We start from the raw sequence: 25286 nt of genomic DNA on the forward strand, positions 1-25286 counted from the left end.
CGCGTACTGTGAGAATGAGCATTGAAGTTTGGTATTAAGCGACTTGAATTAGTAAAAAGACGGGGTGATAAGAACTAATATACTGTTTAGAGGATATGGCAAAAGAGCATAACCGTGATGATTAGATATTGTAGTTGTTATCTTTTATTATGTCCCATTGTGTGCAGACGATCATTGATGTAAACGGTTGGTATAGGCTAGTAATAAAACAGTTCAGAACAGAAAGCGGTGATTCTGGCGGGCTGCGGAAAGGGGGCAGAAAAAAAAAAAAAAAAAAAAAAAAAAACAAATCTCTACCGTATTTTGATGTGAAGCCCAAGCTCCTATCAACGAAAATCTACTGCCTAAGGCATCAAACAGTGGATCTTCGAGTCAAATTTCAGCGGCTTGGCCAAAAGGAGTGCCTGACTATAATTCAAAGCCGGGCTGTTCAGCCACAAACATCCACCATGCAAGATAAAATGGCTTTCCCAACCCTCCCAGCAGAGCTCATCCGCCACATCATATTTCAATCCACCCCGCCCAAACAATGGGGCAAGTACTGGCCCTCCACGCGGGCCGTGGACGACGTCAAGGACTTTCTCGCGCTGAGGCTAGTGTGCAGTATGTGCCCCCACTCGGTGTTAATCAGCGACCTGAATACTCATTACGGTAGAGGATTTCAACCACATCATTCTGGATTACTTCCTCGAACCGCGGGTTTTGACCAAGGACTTTGACTCTGCGTGTCTGCAGCGGAGTGACCCGCCCACACCCCCGGCTGTCCGCTTCTGCCGGAGACTGCTGAGTCGGCATTTAATGCGGAATCGAGCCGGGGGTCAGATCAATGAAGTGTCGAGGAAGTTTGCTGAGCATGTGAATGGGGTTGTGGATGTGGCTGTTGATGCGTTACGGGATGGTAATGAGGATGGTGAGGAGGTTCAGAGGCTGCAAAAGACGTACACGGAGGGCATGGCGGCCGCCGTGGTAGCGTTCGGGGGTCTTACTAAGGCGATGTTTCAGGGGTTAGCTGGAACAAAGCCGGAGAGGGATGGTGTGGAGAACGATCAGGATGAGGATGAGCTGGAGGACGAGGGAGAAGATGATGATGATACGGAGTGGGCGTGGAGCGATCCACTGACCATGGCGCTGACTGCGGCGGGGATCCTGTGCCGAGTCGACGACATGAAGACTCTAATCGCCAAGGGTGCGAGGCCCGGGTTCGAAGAAGATGCGGGATGGATTGGCTTGCCCATTCACGGCGCTACGATCGGTGGCAACGTCGATGCCGTTAGCTTCCTTTCCGAGCACATTCGGAAGCAAAGTGTACTCGACGACGATGAAATCATGGAGGACTGCCTGCACACGGGGAACACGGCGCTGCATTACGCCGCACAGTATGGTCACGGCGAAGCCGTGCAGTGGTGCTTGAAAGAGGGATTCAAACCAGATGACAGGAACAAGAACGATCAGACGCCGCTCTTCCTTGCTGCGAGTAGCGGGCATGCCGATGTCGTTCACAAGTTGTTAGACCTGGACTTTGATCGGGCGGAGACGGCGCTGGAGCCGAAGCCTGAAAGGTCTGCAGATAAAGGGTCTGATGATGATGATGATGATGATGATGATTGGTTTGCGATGCAGCTCGCTACAGTTGACGTCGAAGCGGATGATTACCGCGGCCGAACCCCAATGTTGATGGCCGTACAACGAGGGTACCTGGACGTCGTTGAAGAGCTGATGCGGAGAGGGGATTTGCTGATCAACCGACGGAACCCTGAGGAATACAGGATGACCTACCTAGCGACAGCAGCCTCGAGGGGTCACGACGAGATCTTTCTCCGGCTCCTTTCGCACCCGGATATCAAGAAAGGCGCCATAGACAGCAGCGGCCATGGGATACTAAAACATGCAGCTGTCGGCGGCAACGAGAATATCCTGCGGAAGGTCTTGTCATGGCCCGATGTGGACATCAACCGGCGCGGCGAGGACGACTCGACCGCAATCATGTGGGCTGCGCTACACGGCCACGAATCCATCGTCCGGCTGCTGGTTAAGAGTGGCGCAGCCGTGGATCTCGTCACCCACCAACTACATCTCCTGCTGATGAGATACTTCGGCGTCCACGGCGACACGGGCACCGACGCAATCGACAACCGACTGCTGGGAGCAATTACGGGCCAGGTCGCAGTGCTGGTAGGCGCGTCGGCGCTCGACGCCGCCGCACACAACGGCCACGAAGGCACCTTTCGATTGTTGATGTCTCAGCCAGGCGTCGAGCTTGATCGGCCGGACTTGGATGGCCGGACACCGTTTGCCAATGCAGCTCTCACAGGAAATGCGGGCATCGTCAGAATTCTGTTGGCGCAGGGTGATGTGCTCAATCCTGAAGCGCCTGATAGATTCGGCCATACGCCCTTGATGCTTGCGGCGCGGGCTGGCGATGAGGATGTCGTCAGGGTTCTCTTACAGGACCCTCGCGTGGATAGCAGCCGGAGGGATAAAGAGGGGCATTCTGCTCTGGTCCTTGCGGTGAAACAGGGCTCTGAGGATCATGAGAGTGCGGTGAAGCTACTGTTAAAAGCGGTTCGATCGAGACAGGAGGTTGAAGAAGCCCTGGCAGCGACCGAGAAAGCAAGCATGCGTGCACTTCTGAGTTTATACCTGCAGATGAAGTCTGAGAAAGTCAACGAACGGCACAGTTTGGATTAAGAATCAACCTTTCTCTTATTTCCTCATCTCGACAGGCTATCCCCCCTCATGCCCAACACAGAGAAAATCGCGCATCTACACAGGTAGCCGAGCTCACATCTTCACCACTGAGGAAGACACGGGCCTTTCGGAGGAAAAGTGGGGCGTATCATGACCATCCTCCTTGGTGGTTAAGCGGAGAGACTGTCTATCATGGTATGCTCACGCATTTCTCAATCTTCGGTTTCTTTGCGATAATGGCACGGTGTCACCTACTTCCTGTGCTATTCTTTTTGACAGTCCGTAACAGTGTGAATATCGGGACTGTAAAACCGGTGGATTTCGGCTGATCTGGGAGGAGGGAGGAAGGATCTACACGCGGCGGCCGGTGCCCACTGATCAGAGGCAGGGAGTCCAACAACACAGATTAAGAATAGACACCTTCGGTAAGCACACATGGCATCATATCGTGGGGTTTGGCGATGGCGGGGTGAAGCGGGTATCGGAATCGAACTGTAGTGTACGCCACGTGGCGGTAGGGAAAGGCAAATAGACTATCTACCACTGGAATAGGAATAAATCGGCGAATCCTTGATCCTTGCCCTTGCAACCTTATATTGGCAATTGCCCTGGACTGGATGGGTGCGTTCGGTTGAACGGGTTTATCGGAGGCACATCGGGTCTATTGATAAACTTCCCAGCGTCGGGAATCTCGCCGAATGTGTCGAAAAACTGCCGATCATGGTTGCTTGGGTGGATGTCACCTTTCCTGCCAATCACGTCTCCGGGGAACCTTTTCCCTCTACAGTCCCGCATGCCCCGAAACCAGGAGCTAGCTCTCAACTTTGGAAGCACCTGGCGCACGCCTGCAGTAATGACCTTTGTGCCCGTGGCTTTGCCAGAATTCGGTTGATGAGCAAGTGCAATTCTTTGGCAACCTCAATAGTGGTTGTTACCATTCGCAGCCGCAGCCCAGATATGTTCGAACCTGATCAGAGCAGCGTGGGTTTTGCTGGAGACTGGGCATTTTGAGATCACTTTTCAATTCTTATTAGCGGAGACTTCGTGTCTAGTGTAGGCTTGGGTGGGATTCCGCTGTTGACATCTGCGGTCTTCAGTACCTGGTTACAGGAGTGACAAATCGTATATACCTCCGATGACTTGCAGCAACCATTGCTAATTGCGCAGCTCAACACAACAATAAAACACGCAGTTTGTGGAGCAAGGAAACCGTATCTATTACGCGATCTATCAACTATACCCAACAAACATACTCCACTAAGACTCGGCACCAGCACGGTGAAGAATCATGTCCGAGCAGTACGGCACACTTGACCGATCAACGTAGGTGGCCACACCCCTTCGTGCCAGACAAGGGGCTTACTTGAGAGGATCGGCAGCAGGCGAGCTATTTGCCGTCGAGGGCTAGACTGTTCGTAGCCGGACCCGCCTCTATCCAACCTCTTCCACCCGAATCGCGTAGGTAGGGTGATCGTGGGAATTGTGCTACATAGCCCAGGCGTGCTAGTACCTACTGTCTTCATGCAAACGGCATTCATTTCCGACAGACCATTCGCTCCTGAAGCATTCTTTCTCTGACTTCTTCTCGGCCGGCCCAGTCACTGCGACAGGCTGTCGAAGCCAGCCAATGGATCGGACTCACCTTAAAAACCACATATCACTGGCTGAATAGCAATTTAGTCATCAAGAAACAGCACAAAGGGTCAGCCGTGACTAAGTTAAGTTACGGAAGTCCTAGCCGGACCATTGGGAATCCCGGAAGTCTCTGGGTTTGTGGCACCCACAATCTGTTAACCGATCAAACCACTACGCGCTTCATCAAAACCCATGGTTTTGTCATATGCTGAAGTCAGCCATGTCTGTGGCGTGGTACTCTAGCGATGACTTTCTATCGTGTTTGATTAGTAGTCTGATGGACCAGCGATTGATCTTGCATTCGGAAGCCCTATCTCACTGTCTAACAAACCGATCTGGAGCACTTGATCTACTGTCATTAGATCAGCGGGGGAAATGGGATATCCTCCTATCGCTCTCATGTCATGCACTACCAGAAGCACGGTTTATTGTGCCTGTTGGAAGGCGACGTGCATGGGGGCCCTCATGATCACTGCAACACTACTGCGGCCGAGCCGATCCCAGCACCACATAACATATCCCTATCTTGAAGAGCTTTAGACTGGATGATATGAAGAAAGCATCAGAAGTGACCGTTTCTAGTAATGAACTCGGATGCTTCCGCTGGATCCCCGACATCCGGACTGACAGCACAATTGTTCTTTTCTCAAAAAACACCATACCAATCGGCGGCGCTGATCCACGGTTTGATTCGAGACGGCCCGATGTCGGCCGCTCGCGTCGGCTGGCAGCAATTAGAGAAAATTTCAGATTATCCCATCATTGTGACGTTTCCGCCACAGGCACGCCAAGGAACTCGCAAGGGACCCCAGAAATCAACGCCAAGAGATTCTTCGGCTCCGAACGTGACCCGCTAGAAGTAGGAGTATGTGCTTTCTCGGCTATTGTGCGTTTCGCAACTTACCTTGTTGCAAGTATATATACTTCATAGCGTTCTACGAAGACCTGTTATGGGGCCTAGGAGTATTTGTTGTGAGTATGTGAGTAAAACTTCGCCTTCATCTATGGCGTTTTGCATTCCACAGGTAAGCTATCTTACACGGGGCTCTTGCTGACCGGAGCGGTTGCTAATGGTACACCTCTCCTGGTAGTTCTTTTGACCTTTGACCTACATCGAACGAGCCAACGACTATAATTATTTCCATTCTCGCCTTGTACGATGGCCCGCCCTCACGACACACCTGGACTAATAGAGCACGCTGTGCGCGACTCGATACTTACCGCTCTTACGCAACTGGCTGCATTCCGCCTGGGCTATGGGCGCACCTTTACCGCGTTAGCTACCGGTGATACATCGATTGTTGTTGCGGAAGCGACGACATCGTGCGCCACATCTGAGGAAGGGGAACTCAACACCGCAAGTCTCGTTGGTGTCCTTGCCCCCAGCTTAGAGAGGGGGCAAGGTGGGGACACAAAAGCACCTAGTTGGACCAGACAGCACGTCATCTTAGACATAGGCGAGGACGACGTGAGCTTAGAAAGTCATCCACTTGTCCAACGATCGCAGGCTCGCTTCTACGCAGATGTCCCTGTATGTGACCTCTCCGGGATTCAGATCGGTACCTTCGGCGTGGTCAGCAGGAGCCCTCGCTCCTCCTTCCCAGACAATGCCCTCGCAGTTTTGCACCAGACTTCTAGGACTATTGCGGAGCATCTGCATACCATTTTGGCGCGCAATGAGCGCTTGCGAGCGAAGAAGCAGCTCCAAGCGCTGACATCTTTGGCCACCGAGCGGAATGGGTTTCCTGACACTGCATCAGTTTACGCAGAGGCGTGCACACTACTCCAGGCCAGCATGAACCTGGACGGAGTGATTCTGATTGATGCATCTCGTCTCCATTCGCAAAGCGATTCTACAAGGTGCCTATGACACGCACTGGAATCGGAGGGTACGAACTAACCTGTTCTTAGGTCGTCTTGCACTAGCTTCTGCCACATGGGAGGGCAATCCGACTGCGCGCATCCCAGACGCCGCTCATCATCGAAACTCTGCGGTCTCCTGGGCTCTGCGATCTCCGAGGAGTACTCTACAAAGTTTTTGGGAGGGGAACCCCCTACGCTAGACGAAGACCTGATAGGGAACTTGCTCCTGATGTTTCCGCATGGCCAAATATTCAATGCAAGCCAGTCTATGGATACACGCAATACAGTCCATCAGACCGTAGCTAGAGAACTATTCCGAGCGGTTCCTAATGCAGCGTCGCTTATGTTTGTCCCACTTCAGAATGATGATATGTCTCAAGGGCCCGCTGCGACGATCGTCTGGGATTGTGACCGTCAACTGGGTGATGATGACCTCGGTTACCTGAAAGTACTCGGGGATATAATCACCTGCTGGGTCGCTCGAATTGAGGGAAGCTCCCTCAAAAAATGCAAATCGGATTTCTTGTCATCGATAAGCCATGAGCTGCGGTCGCCGCTTCACGGAATGCTGGGGAACTGTGAGTTGTTACAGTCTACGGATCTCAGCCCCACTCAGATGGATATGGTTACAATGGTCGAGACCTGCGCAAAGACGCTGCTGGATACATTACACTGCCTGTAAGACCTACTTTTTGGGATCAATAGGGATGGGTAGCTAACGACCTTACACGAAATAGGCTCGACTTTAACAAGATCAGCACTCTCACGCAGACGCAAAAGCGGTGCAGTAATATGGCTGCGGATCTCTGGGGAATGGCGACGGACTTCGATCTCAGTTCCCTTGTGGAAGATGTGACAAACGTCGTGCTTGCCGGGCACCGACACCTCAACGAGACATTTAAGAACTCTGGCTGCACCGGGCCGGTACAGGATGGAGTGAATTCAGTAGAAGTGGACCCGGGGAGGAAGTCGGAAGATCTTGTTGTCGTGGTTCGGGCTGAGAACCAGATTGATTGGAGGATACACTCCATCTCTGGCGCCTGGAGTCGGATCATCAAGAACATCTTCGGCAACGCGTTGAAATTCACCAACTCTGGGGTGATTGAGATTGCTCTCGACCGGAATCAACAGAAGCGCCACGGGCGGACGACTGACTTTGCACACCTACGAATAACGGACTCTGGCTGCGGGATTGCTCAAGATTATCTTGAGAACAACCTCTTCACTCCCTTTTCCCAGGGGTCTATCCTCACTGAAGGGGTCGGACTCGGTATGAGTATCACAGAACGGCTTGTAAAACATTTCGGGGGCTACACCAAGGTGGAGAGCCACTTGGGAGTTGGGACACAGGTTGACGTTTACATTCCGGTCGAATTCGTGCAGGAGAAGTCTGTAGCCACGCAGCCTCCGGATCCGAAAGTCCGTCCGGAGAAACCACTACGCGTTGTCATGGTTGGGATGAACCCTGATTCGAAGGGGGACGAGATGGGCCAAGGCCTAAGCACTGATGCAAAACGCAGACTCGCCATCGTAACCTCGATCAGCAGCCTTCTTTCTCGCCATGCGCACCACCAACTCTCCTTTGCTGAACCCTCAAACTGTGGTGGTGGCGGCGGTGGTGACATCGCAATAATAGAGGAACCGACATGGAAAGCAACACCAGGAATTGACTTGCGTAAGTCCCGATTCCGTTCGGTCATTGTCATTGGGGGATTTGGGCTCGCTGCACCGCGGCACCTCGTTGTGGACGGTGTCGACGTATTCCACATTCCACAACCGTACGCCACCCTGTCATGATTTCTTCCAGACACGTACTAAAGGGATCTAGCCTCGGCCCCAAGGGATTTCTCCGCACCTTGCGAGAAATCACGGATTTACAGAGCTCTACGAGTGCTGGTGAGTATCGTCTGGCCGCGCGCCCTATATCGGTTGTGCCGGCGCGGCCACGGTCGTCAGTCGAGGACTCTGATAAAGCCGAGAGCTCCAAGTCTCCACCAGCGGTCAAGACACGCACACCGAACTATGCGCGGTCCCTTCCCCAGGCCCCGGCAGAGGGGGCTATATGCGTACTGGTTGTGGATGATAATGAGATCAACCTCAAGGTATGCATCCTATATCCCGGGGATGGTTACCATCCGAAATCAAGTTAATGATCCGCGCAGGTTCTCTCCATGTTTCTGAAGAAGATCGGATGTACCTTCGAGACTGCATCTGATGGCAGTGTTGCATCAGACAAATACAAGCAGGCAACCAGAAAGTTCGACTACGTACTGATGGGTATGCTCCCCGCCCGCTATTGCAGCAACAGCCCTAACCTGCCCAGACTTATGCATGCCGAGGATGGACGGAATCGCGGCCACGAGCGAAATTCGACGGTACGAGGAGGAGCATGGCCTTTCCCGCACCGCCATTTTGGCGTTGACCGGAGTAGCCTCCTCCGAAATGCAGGATCAGGCTTTCGCGGCCGGTATAGACGACTATTTGCTCAAACCCCTTTCCCTAAACGGCTTGAAGCATATACTAGGCGTATCCTGAAGCCATAAGGCCTCTGGGCTTTTTTTTTTCTTTTTCTTTTCCTTTTCCCTTTTCTGTTGTCATGGTTTTACTTGTTTCACAACTGCATCCTTGCAAAGGCTAGTATAGAGAGCGTTTCTTCAACTTGTTGTTTAATTGAGATTCCACCGCCCAGCTTAAGCCATGGAATAACTGACAGTGTAGATAAGGTCCTTGTTATGTCTACGTACTATCGTACGCATTTCCCTCTGCATCGGTAGAGTATGTCCATTGTAATTTGCCACAGACTCAAGTCGCAAAGCCTACAGCCAAGTCCAAGGTCAATCCTGAAGAAATCTACGTGAAGATATTTCACTAGCAATACTGACTTAAGAATGGATTGCAACATGTGGCAAAGTAGCCGGAGTGTCCCCCGTTCCCTGTTCTCCTCCTGTTGGTTGTAGGGGAATATGAGTCCTCTCCTCAACCACCAACGCCGATCAGCAGCTGTAGCTGAAACTTCCACAGCCGCTGATCTTCTCTCAGACCGGACGAAGAATGAGGAAATCCCAAAAGCTCTGGGCGGCTTGTAATTACGAAGCTCGAACAAGGACAAAAAGGAAATCCATTGCTGACTAAATAGAGACGCAGCGCTATAACCCAGCTTACCCGAAAACGATCGCGGCCAGTGGTCTGTTCGACGCGCAAAAAGAAAAATGGCTTTGTGTACATCTCAATAATATGGTCTAAGTCGTCCTGGCGGGCGTGCAAAGTGACTAATAACATGGTCGAGGGGGGAGGTGATTTATCGTCTATTCAAAACCAGGACCTATGTACATCAAACGGGTTGCTATGCAAATCACATCCACCACAGATCTATGCACATATCATGATCAGCCTGCATCCCAGCCACACCACACCACACCACATCACGCCGTTGCAGAAACCATGTCCCATCCGAACGAGCGCAGCCAATCAATAATACTCAGGCAGATCCCCAAAGCTAGGGATCGCATCGCCGCACTTGAACTTCGGACTGTACGCTTTCGCGGGCATGTACCCGTTCTTCCACGCGGTGCGGTAGCTCCACTGCGCCGCCGACTCGGTCGCCCACGTCCAGTAGAACCAGCCCATGGCGGTCTCGAAGGCGGACATCTGCGCCTCCGCGTACGTCTGCAGGAAGGTCTTGTACCCGTCGGAATACCCCACCGGGGAGGTGTTGGCCAGGGTGCAGGAGCAGGTGCCCTCCGAGGCAGTGGGGCAGTACATCGTGTCGCCGGTGGACGCGAGGGTTCCCTCCCACCGGTTCCCGTTGCCGACGTTGTTGACGTACTGCGCGCAGTCGGTGTCGGCCTGGGACCATTCGCCGCAGATGGTCGGGCCCCATCTATTTTACATCGCATCATTAGTACTCTTTCCAGATTTCAGGGGGTCGAAGAGCGGGGAGCGACGTACCCCGTACTCGTAACATTGATCGCCTGAATCATGCTATACCAGCTCTCGCAGATCAGCTCCACGCGCCGTGTGTGGTTCAGCACGATCTCCCCCGTATTGAAGACGGTGTACTGATGGGTATCGAGCATCATGTTGTCGGGCCGCGTCTTGAGCATACTATCCCACTTGGCCAGATTCAAGAACCCGTCGTGCACCGTCACCCAGGCCTTGATCCCGTTCTTCTGGACGAGCTCCGTCGCCTGCGTCGTCCAGTTCAGCACATCCGCCACGGGCAGCGACAGCATGAGCGGCTCGTTGGCCAGCCCGTAGATCGTGACGACGTTCTTGTACCGGTCCTGCGCGAAGAACTGCGACACCTGGTCGTGCATGTCAAGCGACCGCTGGCGGTTCAGGGCGCCATCCGTGCCGTTCAACCACCCGATCTTGCCCTGATGGCCGCTGTGATTCCACCCGTTCTGGCTGCCGGGGATCCCGTGTGGGTCGAGGTTCACCCGCAGCCCGTACTTGCGACAGTACTCGATGGCGCGCAGTAGGTACCGCCAGGCGATCTTGGGGACGTAGGGGTCGCCGTCGTAGGTGCGCACCGCCCAGTAGGAGAACTGCATGCGGACGTGGTCGAGTCCCGCGTCGCGGATGTCGGCAAAGTCCTGCTCGGTGATGAAGGTGGCGTAATGCTTCTCGATGGTCGTGTTGGCGGCGCTGCCGAGGCGCTCGCAGAGGGTCCACTCGTCGATGATGCCTTCGCTCGAGGAGTAGGGTTGGAAGAGCGAGGGAACGATGAAGGGCTCGATGGAGAGCCAACCACCCAAATTGACTCCGCGGATGGGCTGCGAGCCGTACGGGAACGCCTCGTTCAGGGGTGGGACGTTCTCGTTCGCTTGGGCGGAATCATCCCAGGTCGAATTCAGCCCCATGACCGACAATCCTCCCACGGTCGCATTGGTGAAAGTGACGTTAAAGCCCGTTGTATCGTACCAGGTGAATGGGTCGAGGTATGTTCCGCGAGCGTAGGCCTACCACACACATGTCAGCACAGCGCCACAGTCCAGATCCTCCTTATTACCACACCTACCGGAATACTATCACGACTGATGCCGTCGAGGTTATTATTCGCGGGCTTGTCGTTGTCCGAACTTGCTGAACTCCCACCATTCTCCGCCCTCCGCGCCATGATAATCCCCACGGGGATAGCAATCGCCGCCAACACCAACAACACCACAAAGAAGATGAGTGTGCCTCTCCACTTCTTCCAGAACGGCAAGTTCGCCACACTCCCCCGACCCGTCGACCTGGACCCACGACTCCGCTCATCCCAATCCCCTTCTTTCCTGAGCATACCATCCGTAGCCTCCGCGGCCTCGCCGTCCGCCCCATTCCCACCAAAGCCACCACCGCGGTGCCGCACCTCCGCCTCGCCCTGCTCCAACTGCGCTCCCGACGCAACCCTGCTTTCTGCTCCACCCCTAGGCGCATCTAACGCAATAGGCGCCAGCATAATTGGCTGCTCAGCGATGACAGGACGCTTCCGCTGCCTCTGCCCGTGCCCCTGCTCCGATCCTTCATCGCGCCCGTCACGGGACCCTTCACCCAGATGACTCAAATAATCCTCATCCCCGACCGTGGACCCCAGGAGCTTCGCCAACGCATCCCCACTGAGCAATTCCTGCGCCGCGCTGTCCCGGTTCGAATCCCCATGTCTGCCGAACGCAGCCGCGAGCCGCTCCCGCCGTCGCTGACGCCGGGTCTCCCGGTCCGGCCGCAGTCCGCCCGGCGGGGAGGAGGTGCGTTTCCAGAACGCCAGCGACGAGGACGGGACTCGTTCTCTTGGCTGGGAGGGAATGCGCTGAGCACCCACATCCCCGCCGATCGCATTGTCCCGCGCATCATCCGCATGATGGGCCATGGCCGCCGCCCGCTCGGATTCCGTGAAGGTCATCATCCCGGACAGACCGCGCGAGCCGGCCTCGGCCTCGAATTGGTCTGCGGCGGGGACGTGCGGCCGGAGCGGGATCCAGTTCGGGTTTGTCCCTTGGGGGACTTGGTGCTGTTCATACTCGTAAGTTGATTCGGACAGGGGATGGTCTGCATTGTCGAGAGAATCGTATTCGTGAGGGTCATGGTCGTGGGCATAGGTGTCATATTCACGGGGACTGTAGTCGTAACGTTGGGGGGAGTAGCGCTGCCCCTCCGGATGGACATCAGAGGGAAGGCTGGGACTCAGGCTGGAGACGTAGCTGTCTTCACCCCGGTAGCCCAGGCGCGGGGGCGGGGACAGGGTGTAGTAGCTCGGGGTGGTGGAGTCGGGGGCCTCCGGCAGCTCTCGGCTGGGGGTGCTGCTAGACCGGCGGGATAGGCGATCCCGACTGCCCGAGTGGAGAGACATCCGCACTGAGCACGGACCGTTTTGTTATTATCGGCACTACTGGATGAAAAAGCCACGGGAATGCCGGGGGTGACTGTCGGGTGTGGCGGCGGATAGGGATGGAATGTGGGCTGACTGGTGGGAATGCCCCGGCAATGGAGTTGATAGGTCCGGCTATTCCGGATGATTGTAGGAGGTTATATCGATGGCAGTGGAATGGAAATTGGTGGACGAAGGAGTGCCCTGTCAGCCCCAATGTATGGGATATTAGGGATGTTCGGGAGGTACCACGGGTCACGGCTGACAATTGTGGAAGTCAGGAATGCCTCAGTATCGTCGGTGACACAACAAGGAAATACTGAAAAGATACAAAAGCTACTCCGTGGTCAAGGCAGTTTTAATTTGAGATAAGCACCAGCCATGGACAGGATTGGACGGATCACCAGGAACCGCACGGTGATTGTGAGGAAAGAAAGTTGGGGGCGTCCGGCCATCAACATAACAACCCCAAAAAACAACACATCGACCAAAACAAACCGGCGCAGAACAAGCCCCGTGATTCGTCCAGCCCGCATCCTCGTGTTGATGTTACTGTATTTGGCTAGCTCAATGATAGCAGAGTTCACCTTTCTAGATCAGGCTAGACTACTGGGTACTGTAACTGCTGATTATCTCCCGCAATCACGGGACCGGGACCCTGTCCGCTAATTCACCATTGTGGCCTGAGGCCCTGAGATTACAGCATCCGAGCTTGTAAAATTGTGGTCTAGATTACAGTGATGTTACATTAACCCCTGAAACCTATGTTCTTTCCCTATTTGTGCCGAGCCGGGCCCAAGTAGGCTTAGCTTTCACGCCTTGGTGTAGCGCAGGTACGGCTTCAGCTCCCGCACATTGCCGAACTTCTTCTTGGCGTCCTCCGTCGACACCGAGGGGGGCACAATCACATCGTCGCCCACGTTCCAGTCAATCGGGGTCGCGATACCCTTCTTGTCCGCCGTCTGCAGCGAGTCGATCACACGCAGCACCTCCGCCGAGTTACGGCCCGTCGACGCCGGGTACGACATGATCAGCCGGATGGTCTTGGCCGGGTCGATGATGAAGACCGACCGGATCGTGAACGGGATGCCCTTCTCGGCGATGTTATCCAGGTCGCGCTGGTCGATCATGTCGTACAGGAAGGCCACCTTGCGGTCGGCGTCGGCGATCACGGGGAACTGCACCTGGGTGTTGGCCACCTCGTTGATGTCGTCGATCCACTGGTCGTGGGAGCTGAGGTCGTTGGCGCTCTAGAGAGTGAGGTGGATGGTTAGCTTGGTCATTTCAATGGTCATGGTGAGCAAAGACGGAGGTGGTAACGAACCAGGCCGATCATCTTGACATCTCTCTTCTCGAACTCGTCCTTCATCTTGGCGAAGGCGCCCAGCTCGGTGGTACACACGGGAGTGAAGTCGGCCGGGTGCGAGAACAGGATGGCCCAGCTATTGCCGATAAACTCGTGGAAGTCAAGCTCGCCATGGGTGGTCTGCGCCTTGAAATTGGGGGCTGCGATGGGTCAGAGTAAGTCAATTGGAGAATGTTATGGCGAGAGGGCTAATTACCCTTAGACCCGAGACGCAGACGGGGTTGCTCCTGGGGAATGGTGGTGAGGAAGCGGCGGGGGAGGGGCTGCACGCGGGGCTGCATGCGAGGGAGCTGGCTGGAAAGTGACAGACGAGGGAGAGGGGTGGCCCGGGGAAGAGCCGTGAGAGCACGGAAGCTAGCGCGGGAGATGATGGACGCCATTGTGATGTGGATTGAAGCAATTGGCAATCGTGAGAAGGTGAAGAAGTTCAACTGCCAAAGCTCCAGCGATCCTGTTTTCGTCACTCGCCCATTGCATCAGCGGGGATAACTATGCACTAGCCTGTTTAGGGTGTTGGCACCTCAGGCATCATCTACTCGGCATTTTCCTGAGGCATCCAACACCCTGTTAAGGCCGCATCACTAACTGGCGGGGACTGGTCAGCAATTCTAAGACATGTCTTAGTGGTTACTATGTATGTTCGCTAAATGTGTACCGTACATCGAAAGGCAAACGTTCTCCGCAAAAAGCCGCTGTAGTGAGCATCTCTCAGTCGGAATATCTGGTTATTCAATGCACCTCAACCTAACCGCCTGTCCGCCAGCAGACCCTGACGCCAATGACCGAAGGCACTAATGTCCCTTCACCCACTCCGGTTCGACGCAAATCTGACTCTCACGCCAGCTTTGAATTTTCTTGACATTCCACCCCGAAATCCATCGCCTACCAGGCTCGGCCTCACGCTTAGTTCCTCGCTGGAATGCTCCGGTCAGCACATGGCACTCCCCACTACTATACCGGTACTGGAAACAATCATTCCTATTCAGACAGTCCACCCGACACGTCTCTAGCGTGGGCACCTCTCCATCAAGGTAAACAAGAGGTACGTTGGAAAAATTATCCCAGTCCTCTTCCTCCTCCGGCATTGCATGCGACGGAAACGCGAGTTCCGACAACTGGCGAAACAACAAGGGCTCCTATCAAATCATCAGCAATGAGCTCATCTCCCATCAACGACTACATTATAAGATAGAATGCTTATACTCACAGAGATATTCTCGCGTGCCTGCTCAAAGGCAAAGATAGAACTTCGCTCCCTGGGCTCAACATGATGCATCGTCACCACCGGCTGGCACCAGTGACTGGGTCCGAACGGTAGTGTCGCCGGCTTCTCGCCATTGACCTGGGGCCAGAAATTCTGCACCCCGACGTCGGTCTCCTTCTTGATTGTGCGCGCGAGGACAACATCCCCGCAGCACTCGGGCTCGAAGACCCCATCATACCGGCCGGCAACGCCGGGATCCGCGCCCACGAACCGTTCCATCAACTTCCTAGAGATGACGTACCCGCTCCCGCCATGCGCAAAGGGCTCGCTATCGAGGTAGGCCACCGAGCCCATGTAGAGCGCCTCGTCCGCTGACAGCGTCTGCAGCCACAGCAGGAGATTGCTCCACACGAGATAGGTGTCCGTCTCGATGAAGACGTACCAGTCCATGCTCGGTCGCTCCCGCCAGGTCATCTCGACCATGTGCAGGAACTTGTACTTGTCGAGGGTCCACGCCTCGCGGCCGTCTTTCCTGAGTGTGGCGATATCTTGCCCCGTGCGCCGGTATTCTTGCTGCTTGCAGTAGAGGCTGAAGTTCGGGAGCGACTCCTTTAGCGAGGGGTCGTAGTCGGCCAGTGCATCCTGTATGTGGTAGGGGCCGATGCGCTCCTCCAGGTCGGAGAAAATGAGGTAGTTTCGCGAACAGCCGAGGGTCGTCAGCAGCTGCGTAGGCAGCTTCTCGTAGATTTCCGTAGCTCCGGTTTTGATCACCAGTAGCACGTTTCCCGGGTCAGGGAAAGCTGAGCACCGTCGGTCATCGGGACGGGCGTTACTCTGGATGAATGAGGCGTTTGGGTTATGATGGTGGTATTCGTTCGTTGGACTGTGAAGCGAGTGCATGTTTGCAATCCAACCGGTGCTCCATGCAGCTGGGCGGGTCTCATAGAATGCTACAACAAGGGTAAGTCCTAGACTCATCAACCCAAGTGCCAGCCACAACGCCTTGCGAGAGGCTGGTTGCACCCACAGTCCCGTAGGGTGCATGAAGACGGAGGGGAATATAGGCCGGAGAAAAAAAGGGTGGGGTTGGACTGGCAGGAAGGGATTGAGGCCAGGAGGCCGGCCATATTTAACTGGGGAAAGGGCACAGATTCGGAAAGAGAACGGACTGTAAATAGGCAAGCATTTCCGCTCACAATAGCCCACTGGGGAAAGAGGAGAAAGGTAAGTGAGAAACACGGTTAGGTAAAACCAAATTGTGGGGGTGGAAGGTAAGACAACCGGAAAGCTACATGATGTCAAGCTGGAAGGATCACTGTGGATGTGGAGTACTGTAACTCACCTACCTCACTTTGACAGCAAATCATCTTTCGCTTCTCCCAGAATATACGGGCAACTCGCTATCAACGAAGACTAAGGTACCTTACAAACTATGAGTTGCCAATTCAGCTCTGCTCGACTACTTGAGCCTCCATTGGTCTTAGCTTCGACGGCCCAGTGCCAGAGCCTCGGGATAGACGTCCGGGCGCTCAACCCAGCCTTAGGATATCTTCGAAAGACAGCGTCCGAGCGCACCATGAATCCTTCTTCCCAGCATCTTATAAAATGACGGTAAGCAATATATCTGTGCTATAGACTTTGAGTTTGTTTACTCTACTGTGTACACCTTGGAATTGGTACAATGTCACTAAGGCTGTAAAGTGGTTCCATTTCGAGGGTCTCGCTACTAATATCGGCAATACCTTTGACCTACCCGAGACATGAACTAAATTTAGTGCGAACCAGTCATGCAATCCTCAGTGGGGAGACACCGGACCACTAACAGGACTTCCAGGTTTTCTGGCAGTCCACACAGACTTAGAATAACTTGTGCTTGTCTCGCTGAGCCTCATGCGTGGTTCATACATAAGGCCTCGCTTGAGTAGCATCACCGACCAGTGGGTAATCCGTGAACACCTAAGGCATCAGGAATAGCGATTCTTTATCGGAACCTGATGGAAGCCTATCAGCATTGGAACTCCCCGCCACTATTCCATCAAATTCTTCTCTCGTATCATTCTACAATACGCTATCAGGGGGTACCGATAGTACCATGTCTTTTCCTAGTTTTAAGGAGGAAACCCATGAGTTTATCCGTGATTTGGTACCTTGATTTTCTCAACCTAAGTGACCCATCAGCCAAGCCCTAACTCGATAAGGTTATCTGATGTTCCGTCCGGTTAACGCCTTTCCTCTTCCTCTCGCCTGCCGGAAGTTCGCCCGACAAGGCAATTTTGGTCACATTCCTAGTCCACTGTAGCAAAAAGATCTAAATACGAAAATCCAGAATTGGCCCGGAATTAGAACAAATGTCTGCTGGGGGCAGTGAAATACCAAGCACATTGCCAAATGATCTCCGGAAGACATCGCCGTCTTGGTTCGACAAAGAACATACACGTTGTACAGTACTGTCCAAGTAGGATGACGTGTATGTACTACTGAAAATAGTAAGGTTCTGCGCGCCAACCACACAAAAGATTAGTCATTGAATTGCGCCAGCGTGAGTGCGGGGTCGTTGTGTCTTGAATAGAAAACGTAACGTGCCTCCGTGCTCAGAAACAGTTCCTTTTTGCAGTACATGATTTTTACATTCGTTAACATAACATAAAGTATGCCGATACGTATCCCACAGTATGCAGACATCCACACACCGTCGGCTCCCACCTCCCGCACCGAAACCTACGGCCGCAACACCGGCACTCCTTTCTCCATCTATCCAGACCACGACGCCACGACTGTGAAAACTCTGGAAATCTGGGAGGGCCGCGCGAGCGGCGACTCAGCGGGATTATGGGTAATCAAGGGCTTGCGGATCACCTGGTTCAACGACCAGCGCAAACAGCTCTACAACCACCCGCAGGACGGGGACCAGCTCAAGATCCTGACATTCGCGACCAACGAGACGATGACGGAATGTAGTATCCGGGCAGCGTGGCGCGTTGATAGGATTGAGATCGTCACTAGCCGGGGCCAGCACTTGGTGGCGGGCGGGGAGGGAGGCACGCCTTACAGGAACGTGGCGAGAGGATCGCTGGTGGGCTATACGGGGAGTGCGGGGTGGGAGGTGGATAATATTTCTGTCTTGTATCGATAAGGATGGGGTTCTAGGGCTGTTCGGGGTGAACCCATTGTTGAATGCTTGGAACCAGTGATGAAGCTGCTTACGCAGGCAGGGCTACTAGAGATATAGGCGCTTTGGAGTTGACGTACAGTACCTTATCCTCATCCCCGATAATTGTGTCGCATGATTCATTAGTGGCCCAATCTCGATTGAACACCCAAAGGTATACCAGAACATGCTCACAGCACATTCTTCTCCACGAAATCACAACGAAGCAGCAATCAACCTCTTATACCCCTCGACCGCATCCTCCAGCTCCCGCACAGTGATCGCCTCCTTCTCCCCATGCGTGACCTCGAACCGCCCCGGCCCATACAAATATCGCTTCACCTTCCGCGCATCTTCACGATCATGAATCCCCAACGAGAACGCATCCGTCCCATAATTCACCGCAATGACCTCGAACCCCTCGACATCCGTCTCAAAAAACTGCGGTGGTGCTCCGACCGTCCCATTGCCGACCCCACCGCCAAAGTCCAGAAACACGCTACCATCCCCACCCATCAACTCATCATCCACAGCAGCCTGAATAATCCGCCTGGTCTCCTCCGGGCTCCCCGCTGCCAACCGCACCGAGACCGTGGCCTCAGCATGCGCCGGTACAACATTGGCCGCCTCGCCTCCGCTAATGGTCCCGATATTCAAGGTGGAGTTACCCAGAACCTCACCCCACAGTAACCCCCCTTCCTCAGGAGGAACATACTGCAAGGAATTAATGTGCTCGAGAACAGGCAAGATGGCGAGGATGGCACTCTCTCCGAGCCAGGGATAACTCGAATGCGCGGGCTTCCCGCGCGCGACGACCTTAAACCCCAGAGTGCCCTTGTGGCCCTTCACCAAATCGCCATTCGTCGGCTCACCGAAGATGACGGTGTGGAAGCTCGACGGTGCGGGATTGAGCTCCGAGGCAGAGAAATGCTTCATCCCCACGCCGGACTTCTCCTCGCCAACATCTAGTAAAATACCTACAGAGACCGTCGGGTCCGTGGCCAGCGTGTCGAGGACGGCGAAGATTAGGGCTGCGACGCTGGCTTTTGCGTCTACGGTGCCCCGGCCGGCGATGAGGAGGTCCTTTCGGTTGAATTTCCCCGTATGCGGGTTTGGGGCTGGGGGATGAAGGGAGTAAGGGATGAAGGGTGGCACAGTGTCGATGTGGCTTGTTAATAGAATCTCGGGGAAGCGGTTGTCTCCTGCGTAGGCGTAGATGTTGAAGCGCTCTTTGGTGGTGGTGGTCTTGGGGGTCACAACTTGCTTCTCGACGGTGAGGTTGTGGGAGGAGAGGAAGTCGATGATAAAATCGCCGACTTCTTGCTCATTTTCCGAGACGGATTCGATGGTCACAATGTCGCGATGAAAGCTGAGTAGAGGCGAGGAGATGATGATTCGGTCGAGTTCTAACTCGCTGTTAGGGTTGATAATCGCATCGTGGGGGAGAGGGTCGAAGAGTGGTTGCTGTGTTGAAGCGAGAGCTCGCCTCGCTAGGGCAGCGATGCTGATAATCTCAAATGCCTTCATTGGGGTGCCGATTTTCAATAATGTCACCTAGGGAGGCTATGTAATCCTGGGCGTGCAGGATGTATATTAGTTTCCAGGAATTGGCGAGTCGGTGAGGGGAATCGGATGAATGTGGATTAGGGCATTCCTCCCCGCAATGGCGTGTGCTTATCAATTTCCGACATCATATCTAGTCCGACTGCCCAAGAGATTGCCATCCTGCTGTATTTCTTATCTATATACCACCTGACCTATTTCAGATCATAGGCCAATCTTTGTAAATCTCGCTACAGACATGCCAAGGCCCTTCCCCTCACCTGTCAACGGAACTCGATATCCTCCAGCACCGCTTGATTCTCCTTCGCCGCCGCCCGCCGGACCCTCTTCAACCTCCTCGTATCGACATCCACCTTCCACGTACGCCCCCAGGTAATCAGATTCATAATAATTGCCATCCCCACGAACCCCATGGCAATCCCGAACGAGGTGGTATAGCGCGGCGCATACCGAGAATTGAACAGCTGCGATCCCACCGCGCCTCCGATCTGCCCGTAGCTATTGGCGAAGGCAATCGCAAACGCCGAGCCTGTGGCCCCCTGCGTCGTCTGAACTCGCCAAGGCCACATCATCACGTACCTACAGCGTTTATCAGCCATTGGCAAACAATTTCCGGATGGGGTGTGCTTACCAAGCGGTGGAAAATCCGCCCGCAATGATCGTAGCGGCATAGACACCCCCGCTGTTCGGAAATGCATATAGCACGCCATAGCACGCTTCGATGACTATCATGAAGGCGAGCGGGATGGCTGGTTGCGGGATCCTTCCGGTGTCGGCGAAGACCCCGAACGCTAGCGTCAGAATCACCGCGAACACGGCGGAGGGAATGTTAAGGAGGAGGGATTCGCCCATCGAGCTTGAAAATTGGTTAGCGCTGGTTTGCGACCATGTACTACAACAACTCACGTAAAGCCGAGATTGGCAATCACAGTGGGCTGATAGAATGTGAGACCGGTGGTTCCAACAGTGAAGAATGCCCAACAGAGCAGGAATAGCCAGATTCTCTCGTTTCGCAGGCAGGTGATCAGCTCTCGAAGGTTGAAGTTGGATTCTTGCGCTCGAGGGGAGTTGCGGGGGAGACGAGCTTGGATGAAGGCTTGCTCCTTTTCGGAGAGCCAGGATGATGTAGAGGGAACTAGTGGAGTGAGTTAGCAGTGTCTAGGTTCATTTCGAAGATGTTGCATACAATCTGGCAAGAAGACATATGTGATAACACCCAGGACGATTGTGATGATCCCCTCTGTCAGAATCAACCTGGTAGCAAGGTTAGCTTCGAGGACATCGATTCATGCATGGATCTGCCGAACGCACCATTTCCACCCCGACAACCCCCCGGTCGTCACACCGTTGAAAGCAAAGGCAAGCACACCACTGATGACCGTGCTGAAATTTCCAAGCAGCGTAACCAACACAATCCGGGGAGCTATCTCATCCGGTCGATACCAGTAACACAACTGGACCAGCATCCCCGGCCAAAGACCGGCTTCGAATAGACCCAAGAAGAAGCGGACAGCATAGAGACCTTGTCGATTCTTGACTGCTGCGTGGCAACAGAGAACGATTCCCCATGAGACCTGGTTACGTGAGACGTGAGATATATCTGGTGGGCGAATGACATTTACCTGAATCCGAGCTTGCCAGACGGAGGGTTTGACTCCCTTGATCAGAAGATTGGACGGCGCTTCGGCGATAATGTAGGGAATCTTGTGACTCATTAGTCTGCATCGCAGCTATTTACAAACACGGTGATTCTCACATAGTACATTGCTGTCACCAAATTATACTGGTCCTTTGTCATCTCAAGCTCAGTCAGGATGTTGCGAGGAGTTCCTTTGTCCATGGTAAGTGCGTAAGAGACCTAAAAAGCTTCCGTCAGAGGACCACCCTCATAATTACTCCCAGCATGGAAGGTCTCACGTTTGTGAAGTCGACACTTTTCAGCATATAAATAACAGCTAGAAGCGGGATCAAATGCCAGTCCACGCGTCGCAGGAGCTTCTTCTCCTCGTCCGCACTCAGTGCGGCGCGTTCGCGCATTAACTCGGCATCGTAGCCTGGGATAGCCTCCCCTTTGTCAGGAACTGTGATGTCCGCATTGCGGTTAACTTGGTGCACATAACCTCTCCCAGGGATGGGTTTCTCGTCGATGAAGACTGTTTTAGGGTCTTCACTACCAGCGGCCGGTGCCGGTTGGACGTGTTGATCGTCTGAAGCATCCGACAACATGATCGTTCGGTGATGTTTCGAGTTCCTGGGGTTTTGAAATGACTGCTGCTGTTATTTGGGCACACGTAACTCTGCTGGTGTATTCACTCATATTTTATGGCATTCCGATGCGGGGATTGAGGAATGTTACTATCCACGGCTTTGATGGCGCAAGAGCGACCCCGCCGACTTCGGGCATGATAGCGTACTGCGCATACCCCTCCTCGGCTACATGATTTGATTGCCGAGATAACTTTGCATTAGTTTGAAGACTTTCACTGTGAGCTGCATGCACAAGTATAACGGTAGCGAATGGTGTGATTGCAATTTGTGATAACATCAGCAAGTCTACGGGTGTTCTGGGCCCGCATTTAAAAAGTGCGATAATGACGGGATGCTGAGACAATGCCGCAGGGGAGAATGAATACCATATCTGAGGTAGGCTTTGGGGTGAGAGAAAACAACAGGCACTGCTCCACCCAATTTCCTGTGAGCATATGATGTATTCGCTATGGTACCGAGAACATTTCTGGGTAACAGCTGAAACTGATGACTGCCATCGATATCTTCACTGCGACAATTACCCAATGCTGATTCGTCCCACGGGCGCGTTGACATGCGAAGTATACCCTGCGGGAATCTTTGTCCACAAGAGTTAACTGAAAGCTGTCAACGATCTTGGAAGACATACTCCGAAGGCCAGCTATGTGCTTGCTTTCTTAAGATAGCTCTGTGCCAATTTGAAATGGCAAGGGCCGTGAGATATACTCATTGCCAAAACCTGAATATTTATCCTTTATAATGAGATGAGAGACAATAGTTTCAGCTGATCTCGAAAAAGCCCAGAGGCTTTCCCCAGGCGGCAATGTGCTTAAAGGTCTTCGGGCTGTCTTAGCGCTTTGGGGTCTGCTGTTTGCTTCAACACCATCTCTGAGGGCGCGCAGGCCAATCACAGAACTTCAGTCAGCCACTGAACTATCGAGGTACTTATCTTGAACACTGGGACTTGTTGCTCGTGCTCGAGAATCCTGGGCTTGACAGGCCAAGCATACAGTATGGCGGCAAATGTCTTCATTGTGGCAATTTGTAGAAGTTCGAAAAATATGATTCATGTGTAAATGAGATTTAGAAAAATGGCACGGTGTGAATACTCAAAGTCTAGTGATACGCGTTCAACCGCTATCCCAGGAGGTCATAACGTGGGACAAAGACGTACCGGCAATGAGTTAGCACAAAATCCATCTCACTATGTGCTGAAAAGCTAGGATCGAGGGTATCTCGGCCCGAGTGACCCTGCATAATTCAGCCAGCCACGGAAACTTCCGCTTGGCAAGCAGAGCCCTGCAGTGCGTGAGATTATGCAGGTCATGCTTGGGGATCTCATGTTGGTGGACGCCTATGTTCCCAATTATTGAAGGACATATCTTTCTTACTGACTTCAGTCACGCCAAGATGCAAGTGATATGCAAGTGGTAGCTTGTCATCACACTGCCATTCACAGGTGGATGTGTAGGCTAACGTCGTTTGCAGGTGACAATTCAAGGCTATGAGCGAGTTTTGAGCAGCAAGAACTTCTTTATGAGAAAACGCAAGGTATAAATACAGGTACAATAACTCCAAATCGTGGACCATCTCGTCTCTGACATACTCCAAGTGCCATACCACTGTCTCTCAGTTATTCATATCTTCTGTATCACATACTGTAGTTTCAAATCTTACAAAAAGAAATATCGGTCCACATTCCACAACATGCGTTCTCCATGCACCATCCTTCTGCTCTTCGGCCTCGCATGACGACTCACCGCTGCAGCGGACCCAATGAGCCAGGAAGACTGCGACAAGCTCTGCCAGACACGATTTAACAGCCCTCGAGCCGTAGGCCAGCTCTACGATGTCCACAATGACCTGGGCTCCTGCGACGAATGTACCATCTGCACCGGCGAAGGAGGCAAGTACACCGACCCGATCACCCAACGCCGGCGCTGCTGCAATGAGCAGAACCAGGTGTTCCTGACCGGCCCCGAGGGTAGCAAGCTGGGAAAATGCTGTGAAGCCAGCCAGGCGTATCTGGCTACCCCCAGCGCCCAGCACGGCGACTGCTGCCCGGCCACCAACCACATCTACCTGTGGGACACGAAGTCGCAGTCCGGCTCCTGCTGCCCGGTCGGGACCGCCTACTTCGACGGCCAGAAGTGCCAGCCCAAGAGCGATCCAGCGCCGGAGCCCAACAACATCAACTGCAAGCCCCTCGGCGTCTGCGCCTCCGCCTCTTCTTCCAAGACCACGGGCCTGAAGCAGGGCCACTGCTACCAGCTGAAGGACACACAGAACCGCACACTGTCCATCCGCCGCGGCGCGCTGGACTACATCCTACAGACCGAGTACGAGGACATCTATTACTTCAAGGTGTGCGCCAGCACGACGGACTGCGCGGCGAGCGACAAGGAGGTGGCCGTCGGCGACCAGTTCATCCTGCAGGATGCGTTTGGCCAGTGGAACGTGGACGGCGCCGGCTGGATCGACAAGCGCTGCTCCGACCACCTGTATTTCACGCGCGACGCCAACAGCGCGGGCGCGTTCCAGGCGGCGCCGTGGTGCTTCCATGGCAAATGCGAGATCTGTCTCAAGAGTGGTGTCGAGGCCTGTCGCGGGCTGAAGGTGATCTGCCCCGCGACCAGCCCGGGGATCGGTTGGTATGTTAACGCCAACTATTGCTTGCCCTTGTTTGTGGAGGAGGTGCCGTGTATGAGTGAGGTGTTTGGGGGGGAAAGGTTCAAGTTGTAAAACATATCGCATGCAGGGTGCTGTGAGTCTAAGTGTTTTGAATGTGAGGAGTAACGGTTGTAGGCAGATTAAGTAGTGGTGTAGGGTCAAGAAATTGAGCCTGTTGCGTATGACTTTAGAGTCTTGGAATCGGTGCTGGACAAACTTGGTGGATTTTGGCTTAGTCGAGGGTCATTCATGCGATCTACACCAAAGATAGCGATAATGTAGGATAGAAACTGGAAGAGCAGCACCAAAGCATCAGTCGGCTGCAGGCACAAGTTCAACATCAATATCCCCTACTCCCTCCACCCTCGACATAAGAGAATCTCATTCTGCAGAATGCAGAATCAGTGACATGTTCTTAGCACATATGTTCTTGACACACTCTCAAATGCGACCGCGCCGAAAGGAGGCTGCACCAGGCTTTCCCCCCCCCCCCCCCCCTCCCCAAGTGTGGGTCACGTGATGACCGGGGACCTAAGTAGGAAGCCGGAGCGGT

The 25286-nt window shown here is 53.8% G+C and overlaps 9 protein-coding genes across 9 annotated transcripts; 4 read left to right on the top strand and 5 right to left on the bottom strand.

Moving 5' to 3' along the window:
* Positions 1-334: 334 nt before the first annotated feature.
* BO82DRAFT_320652 (ankyrin repeat domain-containing protein) lies at positions 335-2035 on the top strand (the record flags this gene model as incomplete). The annotated part of the gene is made up of 2 exons (XM_025632718.1): positions 335-603; positions 656-2035. Coding segments are annotated over exons 1-2 (1533 nt in total), but the record flags the coding sequence as incomplete, so codon positions are not given.
* A 3447-nt stretch (positions 2036-5482) lies between these two features.
* On the top strand, positions 5483-8721 carry BO82DRAFT_424726 (uncharacterized protein; the record flags this gene model as incomplete). Its single annotated transcript, XM_025640300.1, has 6 exons — positions 5483-6183; positions 6235-6864; positions 6924-7964; positions 8015-8288; positions 8349-8463; positions 8495-8721. The coding sequence occupies 6 exons, from the start codon at positions 5483-5485 to the stop codon at positions 8719-8721; spliced, it is 2988 nt and encodes a 995-aa protein (XP_025487183.1).
* An 879-nt stretch (positions 8722-9600) lies between these two features.
* exg2 (putative exo-beta-1,3-glucanase) lies at positions 9601-11887 on the bottom strand. Its single transcript, XM_025632719.1, has 3 exons — positions 11207-11887; positions 10135-11147; positions 9601-10066 (listed from the first exon to the last, which is right to left on the bottom strand). The coding sequence occupies exons 1-3, from the start codon at positions 11627-11629 to the stop codon at positions 9655-9657; spliced, it is 1848 nt and encodes a 615-aa protein (XP_025487184.1). The 5' UTR covers positions 11630-11887; the 3' UTR covers positions 9601-9654.
* A 1272-nt stretch (positions 11888-13159) lies between these two features.
* BO82DRAFT_358635 (peroxiredoxin) lies at positions 13160-14314 on the bottom strand. The gene is made up of 3 exons (XM_025636349.1): positions 14098-14314; positions 13860-14041; positions 13160-13785 (listed from the first exon to the last, which is right to left on the bottom strand). Exons 1-3 carry the CDS (start codon positions 14279-14281, stop codon positions 13348-13350), a joined length of 804 nt encoding a protein of 267 aa, XP_025487185.1. The 5' UTR covers positions 14282-14314; the 3' UTR covers positions 13160-13347.
* Positions 14315-14543: 229 nt separating this feature from the next.
* Positions 14544-16232, bottom strand: BO82DRAFT_395718 (glycosyltransferase family 31 protein; the record flags this gene model as incomplete). Its single annotated transcript, XM_025638802.1, has 3 exons — positions 14544-15037; positions 15109-16055; positions 16133-16232. The coding sequence occupies 3 exons, from the start codon at positions 16230-16232 to the stop codon at positions 14693-14695; spliced, it is 1392 nt and encodes a 463-aa protein (XP_025487186.1). The 3' UTR covers positions 14544-14692.
* A 1439-nt stretch (positions 16233-17671) lies between these two features.
* Positions 17672-18353, top strand: BO82DRAFT_191241 (uncharacterized protein). Its single transcript, XM_025630523.1, has one exon. The coding sequence runs from the start codon at positions 17756-17758 to the stop codon at positions 18236-18238; it is 483 nt and encodes a 160-aa protein (XP_025487187.1). The 5' UTR covers positions 17672-17755; the 3' UTR covers positions 18239-18353.
* Positions 18354-19974, bottom strand: BO82DRAFT_191240 (putative acetylornithine deacetylase). The gene has a single exon (XM_025630522.1). The coding sequence runs from the start codon at positions 19778-19780 to the stop codon at positions 18470-18472; it is 1311 nt and encodes a 436-aa protein (XP_025487188.1). The 5' UTR covers positions 19781-19974; the 3' UTR covers positions 18354-18469.
* A 105-nt stretch (positions 19975-20079) lies between these two features.
* On the bottom strand, positions 20080-22042 carry BO82DRAFT_424738 (pantothenate transporter; the record flags this gene model as incomplete). Its single annotated transcript, XM_025640301.1, has 8 exons — positions 20080-20395; positions 20448-20672; positions 20723-20951; positions 21003-21070; positions 21128-21390; positions 21439-21519; positions 21573-21674; positions 21734-22042. The coding sequence occupies 8 exons, from the start codon at positions 22040-22042 to the stop codon at positions 20080-20082; spliced, it is 1593 nt and encodes a 530-aa protein (XP_025487189.1).
* A 1675-nt stretch (positions 22043-23717) lies between these two features.
* Positions 23718-24805, top strand: BO82DRAFT_424741 (uncharacterized protein; the record flags this gene model as incomplete). The annotated part of the gene is made up of 1 exon (XM_025640302.1): positions 23718-24805. The coding sequence occupies exon 1, from the start codon at positions 23840-23842 to the stop codon at positions 24803-24805; it is 966 nt and encodes a 321-aa protein (XP_025487190.1). The 5' UTR covers positions 23718-23839.
* Positions 24806-25286: the final 481 nt, after the last annotated feature.

Source organism: Aspergillus uvarum (assembly GCF_003184745.1).
Source record: "Aspergillus uvarum CBS 121591 unplaced genomic scaffold BO82scaffold_74, whole genome shotgun sequence".
In the NCBI taxonomy this organism is placed as follows: Eukaryota; Fungi; Ascomycota; class Eurotiomycetes; order Eurotiales; family Aspergillaceae; genus Aspergillus; species Aspergillus uvarum.

What these genes read in the sequence shown, in the direction of transcription:
- exg2 (XM_025632719.1), bottom strand. Translation starts at nt 11,629, where the DNA reads ATGCTGGCGCCTATTGCGTTAGATGCGCCTAGGGGTGGAGCAGAAAGC. An exon ending in TCAGTCGTGATAGTATTCCG is followed by an intron (nt 11,148 to 11,206) that starts GTAGGTGTGGTA and finishes TGTGTGTGGTAG; the next exon opens with GCCTACGCTCGCGGAACATA. An exon ending in ATCAATGTTACGAGTACGGG is followed by an intron (nt 10,067 to 10,134) that starts GTACGTCGCTCC and finishes GATGTAAAATAG; the next exon opens with ATGGGGCCCGACCATCTGCG.
- BO82DRAFT_358635 (XM_025636349.1), bottom strand. Translation starts at nt 14,281, where the DNA reads ATGGCGTCCATCATCTCCCGCGCTAGCTTCCGTGCTCTCACGGCTCTT. An exon ending in TCTGCGTCTCGGGTCTAAGG is followed by an intron (nt 14,042 to 14,097) that starts GTAATTAGCCCT and finishes GACCCATCGCAG; the next exon opens with CCCCCAATTTCAAGGCGCAG. An exon ending in ATGTCAAGATGATCGGCCTG is followed by an intron (nt 13,786 to 13,859) that starts GTTCGTTACCAC and finishes CTCACTCTCTAG; the next exon opens with AGCGCCAACGACCTCAGCTC.
- BO82DRAFT_191241 (XM_025630523.1), top strand. Translation starts at nt 17,756, where the DNA reads ATGCCGATACGTATCCCACAGTATGCAGACATCCACACACCGTCGGCT.
- BO82DRAFT_191240 (XM_025630522.1), bottom strand. Translation starts at nt 19,780, where the DNA reads ATGAAGGCATTTGAGATTATCAGCATCGCTGCCCTAGCGAGGCGAGCT.